Raw genomic sequence first — 16,324 nt, forward strand, 5'->3', positions numbered from 1 at the left:
AATGTAGCTGGACATCATCCTCAAAGTGCTAGAGAAGCATCACTTATCCCTTAAGGGATGTTGATTGTATTTGTAAGAATCGCCTAACACATACTCAAGAAATGAAGTGAGATCAACATTATGGGTACAAGAACCATAAAAGCATCAAGGTGGACCATATTCAATGTTAAAGCCTTCAAAGTTCTTCACACAAGTATCATCTTCAAATATCCTACTAGGCTATTGTACTCAAGTTACCTTGCTTAGGTATGGAGGGTTATCACATGACCTTATTGGGTGCTTCCAACCCTAGGCGGTTGAACAATTCCTAGGTTGACCCTTTCAAATGATAAGTGCAAGTGATAGGTGTTGTGGTTTGGGGTTTACTTCATGAAAGGTGTCATAATGTTACACTAGGTTACGCAAACCATTATCCATGAGTGCTTTTGTAGAGGGGCACTTAGTTGCTTAAGTTACCTTCCCTTGCCTTTGTTTTTCCATGCTCCCATATCTGTATTTTTCTTTCTTGCTTTCATATGGCTTGTTTAACAAGCTTTATTGATTTATTAAGTAATAATGATCATATAGTCCCCCCTTTGATGATGGGTAGTTTATCACTTCTTTGGGGTTGGGATGTTTACTGAGAGTTCCTTTTACTTCGATAGGTGTGATATGTATGGATACTCTCGAGGACAAGTGGCTATATAAGTGGGGGTAGAGATGAAGCTATATTTGGCTTTTTCTTGCTTTACATCCCTTGCCATTGTTAGATAGTCTTCGGCATAATCACATAATCAATCTTGAGTCGACGCGTTTCGAACCAACCAGTGTGGTTCATCGTCAGGACAAGTTGAGGAACCAATATGGCATAGCGAGAATAAATAGCGTGTGCAGAGACTCCAACAGCTATAATGCTAACGGCTACTTTTGACCGAATGAACTTGGTCAAACCACCAACTTCGGTAATCTAAATAAATAGGTATAAAATTATTATTATCAAATTATATTGGTCATTATAACTCATAATATAAATAATTAATCTATATTTAATTCCTATAAATTATAAGAACTAATCTATATTTAATTAAGATGGTCATTATATTTTATAACATATGTTAATAAATCTATATTTAATTATTATAAAATACCAGTAAAGGTAATAGTCCTTATTATTTATAGAATATAGTAACGTTAGGTAAATATGTAATAATTAATCTATGCTATAAAATATAAGTATTAATCCTTATTTTATTTATGATGGTCCTTATCCCATAATATATATTAATAAATCCATATTTAATTATTAAAAAATACACATAGAGGTAATCAATCATATAAACTTTTAGAATCTAGTTATGTTAGGTAATAGAGTAATGATTATTTAATGGTCTTAGGTAATCTATATATAATATTTAAAAATATTGGTCCAATAAATTAATAAGTTATATATATATTTCAAATAACCAATTTTTTAATAATTAATAAATCAAATTTGAATGTAAGACCATTAATCTTCCTAGAATTTAGTTATAGTATAACTAATAATATTGTTATATCATTAATTAGATCTTTATTTATTATAAATTAACCAAGACCTTAGGTCAATATACTATTACCCATAAGAGCTTACTATAATAAGATAGATAGTTTATTACTATACTAATCATAATCTATCCTAAAGGTCAAATATCTAATAATCATCAAATCTTAATACATAATTATCTATCTAAATCTTTACTCAAGTTAATAATGTCATTAATACTTATAAGGTTGACAAAGGGTAATTTTTAGGCTGAGGGGGCTAGGAAGACAAGGCTGGGACCCAACAACTGCTAATCTTCCAGCCATCATCCCTATTAAGGTTGACCGGCCTTTTCTCAATCTCCAGGGCCTCTCTAAATTTGCGATGGTGAAACTGCGCAATTCTGGCAATGACTTGAGCCTCCTCTATACATACATGATGCATAGTCTTTCCCGCATGCTCAGCCAGGGCCGAGGACTTGGTCCTCCCATGCCTTAAGTCAGCCGAATGCTCGCTAATCCGCTGATTAATAGAGCGACCAGTCTCACCAATATAAGGGGTCCCACAGGAACAGGGAATGAGATAGACACCCTTCATGTCCTTAGGGTCAATCGGGTCTTTCACCGACCTGAGGGATCCACGGATAGTATTGAGAGGTCTAAAGGTTGCGGGCACATCATACTTCCTCAGAATCCTTGCAATCCTGTCCGTGGTTCCTTGGATGTACGGAAGGTTCACACCCATGGTACGATCATCGGGAACTTTCCGGATCGAAGGCTCCTTCTTGGCCCTGAGGAAGGCTTTTTGACCTAAGTGCCTATCGTAACCATTCTTCTCGAAGACATCTAGGAGGTGAGCCTTTTCCGCTTCCAGGCTCTCCTCATCCGAAATTCTAACGGCACGGGTGGCAAGCGTGCTAAGGACCCCTAACTTCTGAGCAGGGAAATGGTGTGAAGAAGCATGCAAATATTGCTCAGTATGTGTCTTCTTTCTATACACCTGATGAGAAAAGGAACCATCCACCTTCTTCGAGATGAGAACATCCAAGAATGGAAGACAACCATTCTCCTCTTTTTCCATCGTGAATTTAATGGCGGCGGATTGGCTATTGAGGTGACCGAAGAAACGATCCAGCTCGTCAGGACCATGAGACCAGACAACACCAGTGTCAATACTATCCGTGGATCCCTCAGGTCGGTGAAAGACCCGATTGACCCTAAGGACATGAAGGGTGTCTATCTCATTCCCTGTTCCTGTGGGACCCCTTATATTGGTGAGACTGGTCGCTCTATTAATCAGCGGATTAGCGAGCATTCGGCTGACTTAAGGCATGGGAGGACCAAGTCCTCGGCCCTGGCTGAGCATGCGGGAAAGACTATGCATCATGTATGTATAGAGGAGGCTCAAGTCATTGCCAGAATTGCGCAGTTTCACCATCGCAAATTTAGAGAGGCCCTGGAGATTGAGAAAAGGCCGGTCAACCTTAATAGGGATGATGGCTGGAAGATTAGCAGTTGTTGGTTCCCAGCCTTGTCTTCCTAGCCCCCTCAGCCTAAAAATTACCCTTTGTCAACCTTATAAGTATTAATGACATTATTAACTTGAGTAAAGATTTAGATAGATAATTATGTATTAAGATTTGATGATTATTAGATATTTGACCTTTAGGATAGATTATGATTAGTATAGTAATAAACTATCTATCTTATTATAGTAAGCTCTTATGGGTAATAGTATATTGACCTAAGGTCTTGGTTAATTTATAATAAATAAAGATCTAATTAATGATATAACAATATTATTAGTTATACTATAACTAAATTCTAGGAAGATTAATGGTCTTACATTCAAATTTGATTTATTAATTATTAAAAAATTGGTTATTTGAAATATATATATAACTTATTAATTTATTGGACCAATATTTTTAAATATTATATATAGATTACCTAAGACCATTAAATAATCATTACTCTATTACCTAACATAACTAGATTCTAAAAGTTTATATGATTGATTACCTCTATGTGTATTTTTTAATAATTAAATATGGATTTATTAATATATATTATGGGATAAGGACCATCATAAATAAAATAAGGATTAATACTTATATTTTATAGCATAGATTAATTATTACATATTTACCTAACGTTACTATATTCTATAAATAATAAGGACTATTACCTTTACTGGTATTTTATAATAATTAAATATAGATTTATTAACATATGTTATAAAATATAATGACCATCTTAATTAAATATAGATTAGTTCTTATAATTTATAGGAATTAAATATAGATTAATTATTTATATTATGAGTTATAATGACCAATATAATTTGATAATAATAATTTTATACCTATTTATTTAGATTACCGAAGTTGGTGGTTTGACCAAGTTCATTCGGTCAAAAGTAGCCGTTAGCATTATAGCTGTTGGAGTCTCTGCACACGCTATTTATTCTCGCTATGCCATATTGGTTCCTCAACTTGTCCTGACGATGAACCACACTGGTTGGTTCGAAACGCGTCGACTCAAGATTGATTATGTGATTATGCCGAAGACTATCTAACATATTATGGATCACAGAAGTCTAAATACCTTAATCCCTTGCCATTCTTTTGCATTTTGACATTTGGCTGATGCTTTTTCTTTTCTTATAGTTGCATCAAGCTCGGTTATATTAAACCCCTTCTTTTCATAGGACAAGGATAATAGAGAACCGATATGAGCAATTGACAACAACCAATCAAAATATGGGACAATGAACATCGGGGCATGATGACAAGTGTTAAGTTTGAATAACTTGGAGCACTACCACCATCAAAGCCTCATATTTTTTCCCCTTGTGGACAATGAAAGAAAGACCCTAAGGAAGTTCACACTAGACTAGGGACACATGATAACCACCAAGGTGAGGTAAGGGAATAACAGTCTATATTCCAATTTAAACCTATTATCCATACTAGAATACCTTAAACATTAAATGAAAGAACTTAAATGCAAAGATGGTCCAAGTATCTCACTATAGATGACCCACCTTTGTTAGATGAGTAGGCTAGATCACTGAGTGAACTGACTAGAACGGATGAGAGGCATCTGGCATTGGTTATCTATGGATCAAAATAGGGTTGTTGGCTGGCAAGCTACAAATGTAGAAGAGAAATTTTCTCCTAGAGTTACCTATGTATATGGATGGGTAACAGGACCAATGGGAGGGGTGGGAACCTTTTTAATTTCTTGGTAAATTGTTCCAACAACTCATGTTTATGAAATTTCTATTGAAGAAAGTGTAACTAGGTTCGGTCTTCATAAATATGAAATGTACTTTTGATTCTTGTATTTTGTAAAAGAAGGAAAAATTATTATTATTATTATTATTATTATTGAGCTTGGGTTTCTTGTCCACAAAATTTGTTTCATAGGTCAAGCACTAATTGAAAGTGCTTCTAGGATTGTCCTAGGTCAAGAAGTCAAATAAGGATATTGTCATAATATAAAGACCTCATCGGGCATCTTGTAAATTGTAAAAAGAATTATTTTTATATTTTACTGAGCCTTCCATGACCATGTTGGCCTGATAGCCTGTTAAGTCGGCCTAGAAGCTGGAATTCGTACCCCTGGAAGACCTATATATAAAAAACAGTTCGACCTCATTTGGACACATTCATTCTTCTCTCTCTCATGTAAAGGAAGAAGCAGAAAAGGGCAAGCGAAGAAGGCAGAAAGAGGAGAAGTGTTTTGGGTTCCTCTCTCTCTCTCTCCACATGTGCAAAGAAGACGACTGAAATTCTGCAACTTTTCACTAGGGTTTTTGCTGTCGGGCTATGGTTTCATTGTGGAGGTTCGATCTGATGAAAAAGAGCTGAAGGAAGGGCCAACAAAGTCCCCTTCTAGATCTAGAAGACAAATTAGGTCAAGCGAGGCAGCGGGAGGCAAAGAAGAGGCAGTTCTAGTCCACACGTGCGAAGTAGTTGCTGCTGCTGGGGGGCCTAAGTTGCAGATCTGTAGTTAGGGCCGAAATGCTGTGCCTGGAGGTTGAAGTAGTGTTGCCGGAAGAGATTCTGCTAGGTTTGGAAAGCAGTGAAGCAAGCACATTCTTGAGAAGTTGATCTTGTCTTACTATTCGTCAATAAAGAATCTATAAGAAGAGATTGAAGGGTTTTTCTCTCAAGAGGAGAGGTTTTGCCCTGGCTTGGAGCCTACATCTTGTGTACTTGAATCTTGTTGATCTTCTTGTTTTGGTAGCTGTTTGATGATTGAAGAACACAATATAATAATAATAAGAAGAAGATAATCCTAATAAGTAAAAAGACATCACAAGCAGTTATCATAGTTAGAAGAATCATTAATGTCATCTTGCCTTAGATTCTTCAACATGGTATCAGAGCTATGGTTCGCACAAGGCACGAAGAAGGTCAACTCTATTATCATGAAGCTTGAAAAGAAGTGTTCATCAAGTGTTCATCACAATGACTCCTTCTCCAGCATGTAGAGGACTTTTTTACCTTTCCAATGAGCCCTCACTCATCTCGTAACTCCCAGTAGTCTAAGAGAAATCAAAATTTTAAGATAATATATCCTATTTTTTAATCTAGCCGACCTAAGCTCAGTTATGCACGTCGGTCTCCGTCCATAAGACATGTCCATTCATTGTAATGTCAAACTCATATAATTAGGAGGTTCAGACTATCCATTTGACCAAGAAATTTTTGGTAAAAGACACATAAATTCAGATAGAAACTACAAGAAGTCGAGGAGAACTTGAAGATCTATTGTTTGGGTTAATTATTTTTACAGTGGTGGACTGTCACCTTCAGAACTCAGATTGCAGAGGCAAATTTTCGGACAGCTTGAGAAGATCTGTGGAAGAAGAGAACAGGGATATCACTGGTTGGGCATAGCTACAGCAATTCAGGCCTGTTTTTAGTGCAGAAATTACAGTCCTCACAATTTGGATCTGTTGAGTGATAGCTACAGCAATTCATACCTGTTTTTAGTGCAAAAGTTACAGTCCTCACAACTCGGATCTGTTGAGCGATAGCTACAGCAATTCTAACCTGTTTTTACTGCAGAAATTACAGTCCTCATTTAAGGCTCCGTTGACAGAAGTAGCCACTTGTTTGGAGGCTCGGACTAGGACCTGTTCCCTCAGTTAGTTTGGATCTTCTTGTTAAGGGACTGAAGTATATCACAGTCAGTTCGGATCTCATGTTTAGAAACTGAACTACACCACAGTCAGTTCAGATTTTTTTAAGGACTGAACTATACTACAGTTAGTTCAGATCTTTTGTTAAGGGACTGTACTATATCATGGTTAGCTCAGTTACATTACAGTTCAGACCTTTTATTATTGCAGCCTTGAACCTACCACAGTACTCAGACTTGCTGGAGTTAAGGCTAAGCTCAGAATGGAGACTTGAAGGGACTTAGAGCTGGCTTGGTAAATTTCCTTGGAGTTAACCACAAAGTTTGAAGAAGTGCCTTTTGGAGACCAAGAAGTGTTAAAGTTTTAAAGAACATTGGAGAAGATTTGGGATAGTCCTTGGAAGATCTTGGAGGTCTATTGAAGCAGCCTAGTGACCTCTTGGGAGAAGACTTGAAGAACAAACTTTTGGAAGACCTCCTACTAACCTTGTTGAGGAACCATTGTGGAGAAACCTTGAGGCATCCTTGAAGAGAGTTTAGAAGAACATCTTGTAAAAAGTATCTTGAAGACATTTTGAAGGCACCCCTTGGAGACCATGATGCATTAGTCATCATGAGGTAACCTTGGAGATTGTGTTTGGGTACGATGAAGAGCAGTGGTGACACCTTCATGAGAAGACCAAGGTTGTCATTGATGAAGTGATTTGGAGGAGGCATTGCTGAAGATAGACAGGGCTTGTTGAAGAAGATATTGGGAGCTGTGAACAATCATCAAACTTATCTTGACGAATTGAAGCTAGGGTTGGAGCCCTAAAGGATAGGAGTCCTCAAGAAGACCAGGTTAGAGCCTGTACCGGAGATAGGGTTGGAGCCCTAGAGGTTGGTGCCTCGAAGTGACAAGGTTGGAGCCATAGAGGTTGGTGCCTCTAAGTGACAAGGTTGGAGTCTTGGGAAGATAGGGTTGGAGCCTCGTGAAGTCCAAGTCGGTGCTTGGCAAATTACAGGTTGGTGCCTGGTGGATTGAAGATTGGTGTCTTCATCTAGGGTTGGAGCCCTACACTATATTGTATTGGATTTATTGTAAAGAAGAAGTTAATAAAAGTATTTATTCTTGTTGTTCATTTTGTGTTCTAATTATAAGTGATCTAATTGGTAAAAATAACAATTGAAAAGAAATACTGATTCACCCCCCCCCCTCTCAATATTTCCAACATCATCTCCTCTAAATCAAGCACTTGCCCATATTGAGATAAGTCCGTGTGAACTTTGGCATAGAAGATTGGGCCATCTTCGTTACAAGATCTTGCCAACCCTAAACTCCATTGTAAATGGGATACCAAATCTCAAAGAAGACCATGAAGGAGTCTGCAAAGGCTGTGCTCTTGGAAAGAATGCAAAGAAACCATTTGCAAATAGTACATCTAGAGCTCAAGAGATTCTAGATCTCATCCACTTTGATGTATGTGGCCCCATGTCTAAATCACTTGGAGGTCATCTATATTATGTTACTATCATTGATGATCATTCAAGGAAAACTTGGGTTTATTTACTTAAATCCAAGGACAAAGTATTCATAAAACTTCAAGAATTCAAGGCAGAGGTAGAAAATATTACAAAAAGAAAGATAAATATTCTAAGGTCAGACAATGGAGGCGAGTATACTTCCAAAGAACTCATTGCTTTCTGTAAGGAGGCTGGGATTAAGAGGGAGCTTATAGTTCCATACAATCCTGAGCAGAATGGAGTAGTTGAACGAAAGAATAGAGCTATAGAAGAAAGTGTCAAAGTTATGGTCCATGATCAAGATCTATCGAAATTCCTATGGGGAGAAGCAACAAAGGCTACAATATACATTCAAAATAGAAGTCCTCATAGGTCACTTGGTAATATAACTCCAGAAGAAGTCTTCACTGGGAAGAAACCAAATATTGATCATCTCCGGATATTTGGGTATCCTATATATATTAACATTCCCAAGGACAAAAGAAAGAAGCTAGATCCCATAAGCAAGAAAGGAATATTTGTTGGATATAGCAACTCTTCTAAGGCTTACAGGATCTACATAAAAGGACATCAAATAGAAATAAGCAGAGATGTAATTTTTGATGAGAGCACTGCCTTCAAGAAATCTAAATATCTCCCATCCGATTCTGATGAGGAGGATATTCCTGTGTTTGAGGAAGAAGTTAATAAGGAAGAAGAAGTCTCTCATCATGAAGAAGAAGGTCCCAGTGAACCAATCTCTCTCCCTGAAAGAAGAAAGAGACCTAACTGGTTAACTTCTACACTTCAAGAAGCAGAAGGTCACACCGCAAGAGGAAGATTTAGGGAGAGCAAGAAACCAAAAAGATACTCAGGATATGCAACATACATGTCGAAGCTCATTGAAGATGAACCTTCCACTTTTGAAGAAGCAACCAAACACCAAGAATGGAAGAATGAAATGAATGAAGAATACTAATCTATTATGAAGAATGGAGTTTGGGAAATTGTCCCAAGGCTAGAAAACAAATCAGTGGTAACCTCTAAGTGGCTGTATAAGATCAAGCATGATGCAGATGGAAGCATAGATAAATTCAAGGCTAGATTCGTGGCTCGAGGCTTCTCTCAGGAAGACGGCATTTACTATGAAAAAGACCTTTACTCCCACAACAAAGTATACCACGATTTGATCTCTGATATCTCTGGCAGCATCAATGGGATTGAAGGTACATCAAATGGATGTCAAAACAACATTCTTGAATGGTACCATAGATGAAAAAGTCTACATAGAGAAACCATTGGGATTTGAGGTAAAGGATAAAGAAACTCATGTTTGCAGATTGAAGAAGGAACTTTATGGCCTCAAGCAAGCTCCTAGGGCATGGTATGCTAGAATGGATGCATACTTTCAAAGCTTGGGTTTCAGGAAAAGCATGACAGATCCCAATCTTTACATCAAAGTAGAGAATGATGAACCTGTCATCATTCTTCCATATGTAGATGATCTTCTATTAACTGGTAATGAAGAAATAATTCAAGAGTGTAAGAAAATGCTGGAAGCCGAATTTGATATGAAGGATCTAGGACTTATGCATTATTATCTGGGACTGGAAGTCTGGCAGGAACCAAATGAAATCTTCCTGGGACAAGGAAAGTATGTGATCAAGCTATTGAAAAGGTTTGATATGATGGAATGCAAACCTATGACAACTCCGATGATCACAAACTTGAAAATGTTAAGGAATTATGAATGTAGTCCAGTGGATCCTACTAAGTATAGTCAATTGATTGGCTCCTTGATGTATGTGGTGAATACTCAGCTAGACATATGTTTTGCTGTAAATGTTCTAAGTCAATTTCAAATGGAGATGAGACATGATCATTGGATAGATGCCAAGCATATACTGAGGTATCTACAGGGAACCGTCCATTATTGCCTGAAATATGAAAAAGGAAAAGATGTTCATCTTGAATGATTTACTGATTTCAATTGGGGAGGCAGCGAGAAGGATGTAATAAGCACTACAGGAGGATGTTTTAGCTTAGGATCCTCCATGGTATCTTGGATGCGCAGAAACCAAGAGACGGTGCCTTTGAGTAGTGTTGAGACCGAGTACATTGCAGTATGTGAAGTGAGCAAGGAAGCAGTTTGGTTAAGGAAGATGTTATCTGATCTGTTTGTAGGACCATTGGATCCTACCATAATATGTTGTGATAATACCAACTGTATTAGACTGTCTAATGACCCGGTATTTCGTGTCAAGACGAAGCACATAAACAACAAGTACCACTACATTCGAAAGTTGGTACAAGATGGTGTACTGAAGTTGGAATATATCCCCACTGATAATCAAATTGCTGATATTTTGACAAAATCTCTTCCCAATAAGAAGCTTGTATATTTTAGAAACAAGCTTGGATTGGTTGACATATCTTCCCTATTTGAGAGGGAGAGATATACACATCATTCTTGTCTTCATTTTGGAAGAAAGAATGGAGGATTGAGTAATCATTTGACATCCGATGCTCTTTGAGGATGTGGTAGGACATCCAAGATAAGAGTAGGCAAGAGGACCGATATTCTTTGAGGGCTGGGGACCCAAGATAAGAATAGTCCTAGAAGGTCATACTCGGTGAACACCCGAGTGGGTATGTACCTTGAGAGACAATGATGAAGGTGTCTATAATCATTGGTCTCGCCAACATTGTGCTTTGATCTATTGAGCGATAGAGCTGCTATTCAAAGGCCTTGCTATGTGACAATGTTGGTTATAATGATGCTATACAGATGGATTACTAGTCTGCCTCTTCTTATGAGATCTCTTCAGTATTGAGAATAGCCATGTACCATTTATAAATACCTCCCTAGTTAAGAGGGAGTGTTGAAGAAAGTGTAACTAGGTTCGGTCTTCATAAATATGAAATGTACTTTTGATTCTTGTATTTTGTAAAAGAAAGAAAAAATATTATTATTATTATTATTGAGCTTGGGTTTCTTGCCCAAGAAATTTGTTTTATAGGTCAAGCGCTAATTGAAAGTGCTTCTAGGATTGTCCTAGGTCAAGAAGTCAAATAGGGACATTGTGATAATATAAAGACCCAATCGGGCATCTTGTATATTGTAAAAAGAATTAATTTTGTATTTTATTGAGCTTTCCAAGATCAAGTCAGTTTGCTAGCTTGTTAAGTCCGCCTAGAAGCTGGAATTTGTACTCTTGGAAGGCATATATATAGAAGATAGTTCGACCTCATTTGGACACATTCATTCCTCTCTCTCTCATGCAAAGGAAGAAGCAGAAAAGGGAAAATGAAGAAGGCAGAAAAAGGAGAAGTGTTTTGGGTTCCTCTCTCTCTCTCTCTTTCTCTCCACACGTGCGAAGAAGAGGGCTGAAATTCTGCAAATTTTCACTAGGGTTTTTGCTGCTGGGCTAAGGTTTCATTGTGGAGGTTCAATATGATGAAAAAAAGCTGAAGGAAGGGCCAACAAAGTCCCCTTCTAGATCCAGAAGACAAATTAGGTCAAGCGAGGCAGCTGGAGGCAAAGAAGAGGCAGTTCTAGTCCACACGTGCGAAGTAGCTATGGCTGCCAGGGGGCTGAAGTTGCAGATCTGCAGTTAGGGCCGAAACGCTGTGCTTGGAGGTCGAAGTAGTGTTGCCGGAAGAGATTCTGTCAGGTTTGGAAAGCAGTGAAGCAAGCACATTCTTGAGACGCTGATCTTGGTCTTGGAAGGGCTTCCGGGTTGGTCAAAGGTCTTGGTATTCATCAATAAAAAATCTATAAGAAGAGATTGAAGGGTTTTCCTCTCAAGAGGAGAGGTTTTTCCATGGCTTGGAGCCTACATCTTGTGTACTTGTACCTTGTTGATCTTCTTGTTTTGGTAGCTGTTTGATGATTGAAGAATACACTATAATATTAATAATAAGAAGATAATCCTAATAAGTAAAAAGACATCACAAGTAGTTATCATAGTTCGAAGAATCATTAATGTCATCTTGCCTTAGATTCTTCAACAATTTCTTGATGCAACAAAGCGTGTTAAAAGCATAGTCTAACTATGTGATGTTTTCGACCTGTTTCGGGCATATTTTCTGGTCAATTTTGCTAAAGAATCGGTAGGGATTTTCTGGAATCCTAAGTTTCAGCTGTGTAATCTGCACAATCTAAGTGCCATAGGGGTTTTCCAAGGTGCTGAATCCATTTATGCACTTAAAAATGGATTTAAAATTAAGAAAAATCACAATCGAGCCAAAAATTCTATTATTGGATTGCAGCCAAAAAAGCCGAAATGTCAAATAGTTACACTGTGCAAAAAATATGCAGTATTATTATGTGAATTGTTGGAGGAATTTGCCAAAGAGGTAGGTGTGCAGTGTGTGGTGCATGTACCCATTGATAATGCTGCTAATTATGTGGTTGTCAACAAGTTAATAATGGAGAGGAACTGCACATTGTTTTGGACTCCATATGCTGCACAGTGCATTGATTTGATGCTTGATGATATTAGCAAACTCACATTTGTCAAGGTAACCATTGATTAGGGGAAGAGAATCAGCAAATGCATATCTCATACATATTTTTAACCTCTCCTTTTCTTATCCATGTAGTTTTGATTTCGAGGGTGAGGATATGGAAGGGCTCCATAAATATCTTTTAGAGTATGGGTCCCCGCTTGCAAATGACCACTTAATCACTAATAGAGAAATGTAGTTATATAGGAACGCTGCTGGACTATTTGGCTTTAACACTTTGTCCAAGAAAGTGATACTTTAATGCCAAGTAAGCAATTCTAACTTTGAATTCTAATTACAACTTTTATTTGTTTTGTCACTTATGTTTACGTTTTATTGGATTGCAATGTAATTCAAGTCTTTTCTCTTCCTTTTTTATTTATTTTTTATTTGTTGTAGATCTTTGGTGGAGAAATTATGGTGGAAAAGCACCAACTTATGGAAATTTGTCATTCAGGTGTTTAGCGAAGCCTATACTAATACCACTTTTGGGTGTGGGTGCAATTGGTGCATGGTTGAAAAAATACACACGAAGAGGCACATTAGGTTAGCAATTATGATTCTATAATTTATGACCCTCTAACCTTTGTTATGACCCTCAAGAGTCAAGACTCACTAAATTTATTATGACCCTCTTATAGGTTAGAGTATCAATGCCTAGTTGATTTGGTTAGTGTCCATTACAGTCTTCAACTATGGGTGAAGCAAATTGAGCGCCCCTTGACGTGGACACCATTTCTTTACAAAACATTGACACTTTGACTTAGTGGAGGGTGGAGTGTGAGTCCTTATTGTGGAGGAGACACCTTTGTGATTAAAGGTCGAGGAGTAACTTGAGCATATGCATGGGGAAGGAAAGGACCTACATGACATACCCCTTTGGGTGTGAGGGGGTGGGGGCCTGGGGGGAGCTAGTTCGGCATGGAAATATTAGCACTGAGGCTTATGAGGTGGTTTCGTCACCACCCCTATACACAACTTCATGCTTAGGCAACCACTGGTGGACGTCACTCTGATGCTGAAGTGCCTTCTAGTGGTAAAAAAGCCCTTGTATTTTCTCGTAAAAGGAAAAAGGGAATTGTTAGCTAGCTAATAGATTAATATTTGTAGATGAGTGATCATGATGGAATACATCTTATATTAAATGTTGCCTTGTACTGGTTATTCAGCTTTGTGTCCTTGACGGGACAACTATTAGATTTAGTGTCGACTTTGATGTATCATTTGGCATCATACGTATCTTATATATCATTCTTTTATAATTATGTGGCATTGTGATTATTTAATGTCACTGCCTCATCACCAACCTATACACAGATTCATACTTGGGCACCCACCAGTGGAAGTTAGGCTGATGCTGTAGTGGCAGACAATCCCTTACCTTTTCTCATAAAAGGGGAAGAGGGAGTGAATAATTAGCTGCTAGATTGATCTTTGTAGATGGACAACTGATCATGATGAGATACATTTGATATATATTTGATGTCATTTTGTATTGGCTATTCAGTTTTTTGCCCTTAACTGGTCAACTATCAGGATTCAGTATCGAGTTTGATGTATCATTGATTCATTTGGCATCCTATACTTTCTTATATATCAAGTGTTTTCTTCATATTTATGTGTCAATGTGATTATTTGATGTTTCTGTTTGTTTAAATGTTAAAAAAAATGAAAAATGAATATTTTTGTTTTTTATATTGCTTGCAAGTTTTTCCCTATCATTGTCGATTTAATTTTGTTGGCACTGCTGCAAACTAATATCTAATTGTGATTATATCATTTATGATTCAAACATACCTTTTTATGAATGCAACAGCATTAGCAAGCATTTTATTAATGCTTCCACCGATTTTTGGCTTTTCTACTTCTTGACTTCGTTGTTTTAAACAAGTGATGATTAGAAATGGCCTTTTATCTCAATTTGAACCAAGCAAAGTAATTATTTTTGGAGTTTTGTTGATAAAAAGAGAATGTGCATTTACTGTAGGAATAATAATCTCATTATTAGATACGGTATCTCAAAGAAGGCGCTCTTGAAACAAAATATGCTTCGAATTCTGATTCTATTATCCATCATTACGTTTGTCATTAATTGAAAGGGTTTAGATTGTCGAGAGCATAGATTTGATGTCATTGTATAAGACTAAAAGTTGTCGTCCATGAAGAAATTTCTTCATTGCAGTGAAAAATGTTGCTTTTAACATTTCTTTCTATTGTTTCTGTTTCAGGTTGGACATACCAAATCATATGTTCAAGTGCTTATTATGGCTCCTGACAGTATGCTTGGAACTTCTGTTGAGGTGAAAATTACATCAGTTGGCAGATGGTCTGTTTTTGGGGATATAGTAAGTGCCCCATATTGTAAATCACATGCACGTAGCGCAATGGAAGAAAATGCACTTTCAGACTATACTGTAGGAGCTACATGTTCTCCTGTATTAGATGCATGTACATGTTCAATTGACAAGGGATGCAAGACTGCAAGCATTATTGAAGACCAAGCAGCTTCCAAAATAACTGAGCCTGTATTTAATACAAAATGTGAGGATTGCACATGTTGTACACCAAGCCTCGAAAGACATGTGCTTAATGAAGATGGAATGAGAAAAAGCTCGGAGTCTCTGTTGGCTGCAAGTGGTGGCGATACAGTTAAGCTTTCTACTAACCCAAACTTAATAAAAAGATCAGTGACATCTTTTTTATTCAGGAGGCGAAAGGAATACCAAACTAACACAGAAAATAAAGAGCTACCTGAAATTCAACCAAAGAAAGATCCGTCTAGTATTTTGAGTGGATTCACCATTTTGGACTGGGCACTTTTGTGTGGCATAGCCCTGAGTTTTTCAATGATTGTGATTGTCATGTTTCAACTAGTGTTTTAAGAACTTGACCAGTGCTTCAATTACTTTAGCTACTTGACTTTCTTTGTGCTAAAGCACACAGAAATTCGAAGAGTCTCATGATTCACGTCCTTGAGTTTGTTTTACGAATTATTCAGAGTTCAGTTATGTCAAAGAAAACTCTGGTCTATATATACAAGATTTTGGCCAAGTCTTTGTTGGAGGTATGCTTTTAATATGGTTATTACCATAGAAAATTTCAACGTAAGAAGAATAGTCCAACGTAAGAAGCATAGTAAACAAACGAAACCTAGTAAACAAGAATCTGTAAAGGACAAATCTATATAAAATAGTGAATAATGAACAAAAATTTATTTACCGTAGAAAATTCCAACATAAGAAATATAATCCAACATAAGAAAGCATAGTAAACAAGAATCTGTAAAGGACGAATTTATATAAAGTAGTGAATAAGATAGAAATGAATGATACACAATGATGACTGGTCTCAGTATTTATAGGTTTGAAAGTGATACTTCACATAAAGCTATGTTTTTATGTGATACATCTTTTAATAATTCATATCATAAGTTCTATAGTTATGCTTTGTCTTCAAAATATATCACTAAAAAAATCATGATTCTCTGTTTTTTTGAAGTTGTGATGGTCGACAATACAAGATTATATGAACTTCTAAGCATTGCACAGAATTGTTGAATAGTAAAAGGGTCTAAATACCATAACTTTTTATCTTCTGTGGAACTGTGCATTTATAGGGTTCTTGGAAATAGTGTTTGTATTAAATTTGCCAAGATGGCTTCCACTTTAAGACCAAATTC

The 16,324-nt window shown here is 37.0% G+C and overlaps 1 protein-coding gene across 2 annotated transcripts in view; it reads left to right on the plus strand.

The window, feature by feature from the left end:
• Positions 1 to 15,696, plus strand: part of LOC149218016 (Methylthiotransferase) — a 263,590-nt gene extending 247,894 nt beyond the window's left edge. For both annotated transcript variants that reach the window (XM_089383744.1, XM_089383745.1), the window contains one exon: positions 14,874 to 15,696. In XM_089383744.1, the coding sequence (XP_089239870.1) occupies positions 14,874 to 15,527 (654 nt within the window). In that variant the 3' untranslated portion in view covers positions 15,528 to 15,696. The remainder of the gene's footprint in view (positions 1 to 14,873) is intronic.
• The last annotated feature ends 628 nt before the right edge of the window (positions 15,697 to 16,324 follow it).

This window comes from Pinus tabuliformis, chromosome Q (assembly GCF_031772625.1).
Source record: "Pinus tabuliformis cultivar Carrire ecotype Pingquan chromosome Q, CPIR1, whole genome shotgun sequence".
NCBI lineage: Eukaryota > Viridiplantae > Streptophyta > Pinopsida > Pinales > Pinaceae > Pinus > Pinus tabuliformis.